This window comes from Medicago sativa, chromosome 8, assembly GCF_051527215.1.
Source record: "Medicago sativa cultivar Bolivia chromosome 8, Bolivia_mono, whole genome shotgun sequence".
Lineage (NCBI taxonomy): Eukaryota > Viridiplantae > Streptophyta > Magnoliopsida > Fabales > Fabaceae > Medicago > Medicago sativa.
Window position 1 is genome coordinate 67,242,212 of NC_140756.1, and position 7,924 is coordinate 67,250,135.

At 30.0% G+C, this 7,924-nt stretch overlaps 1 protein-coding gene across 2 annotated transcripts; it reads left to right on the forward strand.

Annotated features, from left to right (window-relative positions):
• Window positions 1-2,961: 2,961 nt before the first annotated feature.
• Window positions 2,962-5,801, forward strand: LOC146900751 (protein SHORT INTERNODES-like). Of its 2 annotated transcripts, XM_085734534.1 has the most exons (3): window positions 2,962-3,182; window positions 3,262-4,349; window positions 5,041-5,801. In XM_085734534.1, exons 2-3 carry the CDS (start codon window positions 3,737-3,739, stop codon window positions 5,442-5,444), a joined length of 1,017 nt encoding a protein of 338 aa, XP_085590660.1. In that variant the 5' UTR covers window positions 2,962-3,182; window positions 3,262-3,736; the 3' UTR covers window positions 5,445-5,801. The 2 variants fall into 2 exon arrangements, with proteins under 2 accessions (XP_085590660.1, XP_085590659.1); XM_085734533.1 differs by having other exon boundaries at window positions 3,094-4,349.
• The last annotated feature ends 2,123 nt before the right edge of the window (window positions 5,802-7,924 follow it).

Here is a 7,924-nt window from a genome sequence, read left to right on the forward strand (position 1 = left end):
TTGTTACTTATAAAATCTTCGAAATAACTATAATGTACGGGATCAGTTGTCACAAATGGAATTAACTCAGATAACAAAGACAAGTTGTCACTTATTAAATCTTAGAAATAACTCAAATGTACGGGATAAGTTTTCACAAATGAAATTAACTCTGATAAACTTTTATTATACAACGATATTAAGCTCTCTTTAACTAAAATGCATGAAAGAAGTGATAAGTTATCACTAATAAAGTTAAACTTCATACGACATACATGTTTTTTTAGGAGTTAATATGATAAACCAGTTGTCACTTATAAAATCTTCGAAATATCTATAATGTACGGGATCAGTTGTCACAAATGGAATTAACTCAGATAAAAAAGACAAGTTGTCACTTATAAAATCTTAGAAATAACTCAAATGTACGAGATAAGTTTTCACAAATGAAGTTAACTCTGATAAACTTTTATTATACAACGATATTAAGCTCTCTTTAACTAAAAATGCATGAAAAAAGTGATAAGTTGTCACTAATAAAGTTAAATTTCATACAGCAGACAAGTTTTTTTTTATGAGCAAACACGCTAAATGAGAAGTCACGTATAAAATCTTAGAAATAGCTCAAATATACGGGATCAGTTGTCACAAATGGAATTAACTCAGATAAAAAAGACAAGTTGTCACGTATAAAATCTTTAAAATAACTCAAATTTACGGGAAAAGTTTTCACAAATGAAATTAACTCTGATAAACTTTTATTATACAACAATATTAAGCTCTCTTTGTCTAAAATGCATGAAAGAAGTGATAAGTTGTAACTAATAAAGTTAAACTTCATACGACATGCATGTTTTTTTTAGGAGTTAATATGATAAACCAGTTGTCACTTATAAAATCTTCGAAATAACTATAATGTACGGGATCAGTTGTCACAATGGAATTAACTCAGATAAAAAAGACAAGTTGTCACTTATTAAATCTTAGAAATAACTCAAATGTACGGGATAAGTTTTCACAAATGAAATTAACTCTGATAAACTTTTATTATACAACGATATTAAGCTCTCTTTAACTAAAATGCATGAAAGAAGTGATAAGTTATCACTAATAAAGTTAAACTTCATACGACATGCATGTTTTTTTTAGGAGTTAATATGATAAACCAGTTGTCACTTATAAAATCTTCGAAATAACTATAATGTACGGGATCAGTTGTCACAAATGGAATTAACTCAGATAAAAAAGACAAGTTGTCACTTATTAAATCTTAGAAATAACTCAAATGTACGGGATAAGTTTTCACAAATGAAATTAACTCTGATAAACTTTTATTATACAACGATATTAAGCTCTCTTTAACTATAATGCATGAAAGAAGTGATAAGTTGTACCTAATAAAGTTAAACTTCATACGACATACATGTTTTTTTAGGAGTTAATATGCTAAACCAGTTGTCACATATAAAATCTTAGAAATAACTATAATGTACGAGATCAGTTGTCACGAATGGAATTAACTCAGATTAAAAAGACAAGTTTTCACTTATAAAATCTTAGAAATAACTCAAATGTACGGGATTATTTTTAACAAATGAAATTAACTCTGATAAACTTTTATTATACAATGATATTAAGCTCACTTTAACTAAAGTGCATGAAAAAAGTGATAAGTTGTCACTAATAAAGTTAAATTTCATACAACAGACAAGTTTTTTTTAGGAGCAAACACGCTAAACGAGCTGTCACTTATAAAATCTTAGAAATATCTCAAATGTACAGGATTAGTTGTCACAAAAGGAATTAACTCTGATAAAAAGAAAAGTTGTCAGTTATAAAATCTTAGAAATAACTCAAATGTACGGGATAAGTTATCACAAATAAAATTAACTCTGGTAAACTTTAATTATACAACGATATTAAACTCTCTTTAAGTAAAATGCATGAAAAAAAAATGTTAAGTGGTCACTAATAAAGTTAAACTTCCACGACATAAGTGTTTTTTTTAGGAGCAAATACGTTTAACGAGTTGTTATTTATAAAATCTTAGAAATAACTTAAATGTACGGGATAATTTGTCATAAATAAAATTATCTTTGATAAAAAAGACAAGTTGTCACTTATAAAATCTTAGAAATAACTCAAATGTATGAGATAAGTTGTCACAAATTAAATTAACATTTAAAATACAACGATATTATACTCTCTTTAACTAAAATGCATGAAAAAAGTGACAAGTTGACACTAATAAAATGAAATTTCATAAGATTAAAACTTTTTTTAGGAGTAAATACGCTAAACAAGTTTTCACTCAACTTTATTTCTATCGAATCAAGTGGTGAACTCCACATTTACATATCTTGATTAATAAAGTTGCCTTTTCCTTTGTGTTCCCAGAAATTCACCTAATTATATAAACAATTTTACTTAATATTAACCCTCATGTTGACTGCAAAAAATATTTATAATCATTTCCAATCCAATTATTTACTTATTATAGGCACAAATCTGCCAATTACTTATTCACAAAGCTACCAATGATATTCAATTTTGATAAGTTTAGTTTGTCCTAATCTTGCTTTTTCCAAAAAAATAAAATAAAATTTACTGCCAAATAAAATTATTTTAACAAATTTGCATTGCTTATACACTCCCCAATTAAAATATAAACATTGGCAAAAAAAATGCGCCAACGGCGCAACCCGTGCGTATGCACGGGTACAGCACTAGTGGAAGTAAAAAACATAAACTAGTGAGCAGGAAAGGGGCAATGTGTCACGAAAAGCAGCGGGTTTTCCGGTACAAAAGGACGAGGGATACAGAAAGCTGTTCCGTATTACACGTGGCAAACCCTAAACCGTTAAATCCTCATAAGAATTTCATCTTCCACCATTCATAAGAATGACAACAACATACATTCATAACATAGATAGTTGAAGAGAGAGAAATAGTAGTTAGTTACTGTGTGTAGTGGTTTTTGTCATTGTGTGTAGTTAAACACGCAGGATTCAGACACAAAAGGAGCAACTCGTCAGAACTAAAAAAATAGAGAGAGAAATTTGCAATTAATTTTATTCATTTATATTTATTTATTAATAATAATAATAATAAATCAAAGGAAGGAGAGATTTCAGAGTGTTGCAGAGAGAAAGAGAGGGGCATGGCGGCGTTTGCAGTGCAGAGATAGCTGTAAAAAGACTGTGGTACTGTTCCTTCCTTTATTATTATTATTAATAATAGATTAAACTATTAATAATTATTAAACTTTATACTATTATACAGAAAAACATAAGTTAGGAGTATTACACAAAAACAAACGTTGAAGGAAGGAAGGAAGGAAGCTATAGCTGCTGCTAGCTGGGAAGTGAAATTGAAAGCGTGATTAACGCTGCTTGCTGCCACGACACTGTTTAGCCGTCTGTTTCTGTTTTCTGTCCTTCTTTTTCTTAACTTCAATTCAATTCAATTACTACTATACTCTTTTCCCAACCATAACAAGGAGACATATACTTATGTTTTCATTTTCTCTGTGTTTTGTGTAATTTTCTGGAGACGCACACAAAAGAAAACACGGTATCCCAAAAACCATTTTTCACAAATCCCAATTAATTCTCTCTCAACTGTTTCTTGATTTCTCATGTTCACTTCTTTGTACCAAAAACAAAAAACCTATTTAGGTTTTTGATATGGAAAAAATTGAGACACAATTAAAGAAACTACTGTTATTAGGGTTAAGGTTTTTTTCTTCTTCAAAGAAATGGCTGGTTTGTTCTCATTAGGAGGTGGTGGTGGAAGAGGAAACCAAGGAGAAGAATCACAACAACAAGGTCATATTCCACCACAAGAGACACTATTTTGGTACAACAAAAACGATGATGTTTCATCTTACAACAGAGGTAATTTAGAATTATGGAACCAACACCAACAACAACAGCACCAACAACACCACCAGCAACAACAACAAGATGATATGCATGCTGCACGGCCGTTCTTCCCGCGAGATCTCTACGGTCCAGGAGTTGGTTTAGGTGTTGGACCAAGCAGGGTTTCATCAGATGATCATGAACATCAATCGTCGTCGAGATCGGCAGCGTTTACTATGGCTATGAGGTCTTCTTCTTCAGCTGAAGGGATAAGTTGTCAAGATTGTGGTAACCAAGCTAAGAAAGATTGTCCTCACATGAGATGTAGAACTTGTTGTAAGAGTCGTGGCTTTCAGTGTCAAACTCATGTTAAAAGCACTTGGGTTCCTGCTTCTAGACGCCGTGAACGTCAACAACAGTTATCTTCTTCTCCTTTACAAAGAGATATTTCTAAACGCCCTAGAGATGGTTCAAATGCTCTTGTTTCAACTCGTAATTTTCCTTCAGGTACTATTATATGAATGTGATGCATTTTTTTGTTGCTTTTGTTTTTTAGTTAAGGACTGGACTTGTACTGTGACATAAGGTGTAAGGGTGTGTTAATCAGAAGCACTAGCAGTTTCCGTGATTGACCCTTTTCAGTGTTATGGTTAAGAGAGTGAGTGGTGAAATAAAGGAAAGCAAAAAACAAAGAGAGAATCTTTTGGTTTAGAGGAATTCTCTGAAAAAGATAGCCAAATACTGATGACATAGTTTTGGAACTATATCTGCTAACAATCCAACCGTATCGATTGCGTGTGTTTATGTTTAAGCTTAAAATCTCCATCATATTTCATATCTATCAGCTTTTTTTATTATTTTATTTGTTTTGCATTTTCTTTGAAATGAAACCCTTTTTCTTTTGTGAAAAACATCACTGTTATTTAGTAGCCCTGACCAAGAAAGAAACTGTTTTTCCTCCTCTTTCTTAGCACATTCCCTCTCTCTTTCACATCCACACATATTCTCACCTCAATCACTAGCTACCATCATTTTCTTTGTGATTCTTTAATTCTATGTTTAGATTATTCTAGAATATTAATTGCTTGCTAGCTATAGCATAAATTTTTGCATTCTGTTGTATTGTTAAGGTTAACTAATTAACATAGTCAAATAATATTATAGTCTAATGACTTTTTTGTTTTATTAAAAAATAAAGGGTTAGAGGAAGCAAATTTTCCTGCTGTGGTAAGCTCACCAGCGGAGTTCAGGTGTGTAAGGGTTAGTTCAATTGATGATGCAGATGATAGGTATGCATATCAAACGGCTGTTAACATTGGAGGACATTTGTTCAAAGGAATTCTCTATGATTTTGGTCCAGAAAGTAGTACCAACAATAACAGCAACAATAGTAATTATAATAATAGTAATTACATGATTGGGGAGACTTCCGGTGAAGGCGGTGTTGGCGTTGCTCAACCGTTGAACCTAATCACCGACTCTGATACCACTGTTGTTGCCTCCTCGGGCGCACTTGTTGATCCTTCTTCATTGTATTCGGCTCCGATTAATGCCTTCATGACGGCTAGTGGTACGCAATTTTTCCCTCGCCCAAGATCTTGAAAACAAAATTGAGAAGAAAGAGGAGTTATTATGGGGATCATGGCGTATATATTATCCCACATATATACTTCTCTTTTACCAAAATTTGTGTTTCAATCATTTGACCATGACATTGTTGTTGTGGCCAAGTAGTAGAGGTAAATTTGACACTCATATTGAAGTAGTAGAACAAAATGAGATTATTATATGAAGGATGTTTGATTTTTGTGCAAAATTATCAATGCTTTGTCCAAAAATACTATATTTATTCTTCTTCTTGAAAAACTAGCTAGCCAAAGCTATTGTTTCTTTCTATGTGTACTCTATAATGGACTTCTATGGCTCTATTATTTAATGTAGCTTAATATAATTAGTGTAGTGTGTGTCTTCTTTTTATTCATTGATGCATTATTTTATTGGGATTTTAGTTCTTTTCATGTTCAATTATATATTTAAACTAGGTAGAATCTATGTGATTTTATTGTGTTTCATATACATATAATTCTAATTCATTTGTTCCAGTTTTATAATATCTATATTATCTAAACTTGTCTAAATTTTAGTGTTAATATTCTTATTATATCTTTTTAAATTTGAATTTTAAAAAGATTATGTGATTCTCCTAAAAAAAGATTGTGATTATATGGTAGATATGTATAGAAAAATGACGGAGCAAAATGAGTACTTTCCCTATTCCATAATAATTGACACATTTGTAAAAATTATTAGTCTCAAAAAATAATCAATGAAACATCAATTATTATTTTTTTTGAAGAAAATGAAACATCAATTATTATTTTCCTAATTATATCTTCTATTACTATTACTATATGCATCACTTCCACACTATTATGTTTTTTCTTTGCATTTAAGATAAAGCGCATCAATCACTAATTAATAAGATTAATTTGGAAAACTCTAATTTTTTTAGGGCTGTCAAATATGAATCCGGTAGGACAGTGGATCCTCCTATTTATAGTAAATTTTAATAAACTATAATTTCTGTTCTCCATTTTTTATTATTATAAAATTTATTTCTTGCTAAAAATGATAAATGTCCACTATTGAACTAGTTTTCAAAGGTCCATCACCTTTTTTCTTCATTTATAATTTCTCCTCAATTTGTATCAAATGACGTACTAAGATAATTTTTGTTAGACATTGGTAGTAGTTAATTTTGAAGTTCTCTTTATTTTTGTAAATTTTTTTAAAAAATTGTTAAGGCTTAATTTTCTAAAAGAATGACAGCCAAAATTAGTTGTTATTGGTAGTTAAATTTGAAGTTATCTTAATTTTTTTTTGGGTCAAGAAGTTGTCTTAATTTATTGCTATAGATTATATATACTTTTGGGTTTGTGGTATAAATTATACTCCTATTAGATAGTAATATATATTACATCTATTTTTAATTGGTTTTGATTTTTGAAGCTAGCTCTAGCTCTAGGTTGTTGCTTTTTCACTGTTTACTCCGTGTGCTTGTGCTTGCTAGCTGGTTTGAAATTGAATTGAAAAAACGTTTTTTATTTTATTTCAATTTGGATATTTGGACTAATCAAACGAAAGAAGAGAACTTGATGTATATATTCCAACCATGCACGAGTAAGTATTCATTGGAGTTTAATAAGTGAAAGATATATTTCTCCCTCTTCCCATGTGATGATACTGTAAAAATTCCATTATATGTAACTTGCAATAGACGTGACGTTCAATTTAAAATGGGAAATATTGCTTATCAATAGTGTTTTTCATCATATTAAATGCACATGCAAGAATATATACTTGTATAGTGGAAACACTGCATTTTTATACCTAACTAAGGTGTACAGTGCTAGTTCAAAGGTAACTAAATCAAATAAAACAAAAATATAGGCTACGATTTCTGAACTTTCCATAACATTCTGATTTTTGATGCAGAATCCTCTCTCCTCTTCATGAATGGTTATGATATCTGTGCTAAAGACATTTAACTATACATGGTTTCATACATACCTTTATTTTACATTCTATAGACACTATTACATTATTTATAGATACAAAGTCAACGGTTTTAAATATTGTGAACCACATATTTGTTATTTATCTATATAGTATTTCATTTTTAATACTAGAATCTTGCAGATTTTAAGGATTGACAATTGACTTGCGGGTGATAGTTAGAGAGGAAAATGATGGATAAAAAAGTATCCAAAGTTTATACTGTACTTTCTCTTCTCCAGTTTAAACGCAACATAAACTACTATTTGTCAATAATATATTTAATTATTTATTATATAGAAAAAAAGGGTACATGAGATAATAAATAGTTAATGATGTTATATGAAAAAGTTGAATAATAATTCAATTAAAAGTAATGAAATTTATTTGTTGAACTTATATGCGTAAATAATCTAAAACCATAACTAAAAATGAATGGAGCCAAATTGTTTTAAATATATGCATTTCATGAATATATATAAATATGAGCATGTGTATTTCCTTGTAATATATGGTATAGTACATGT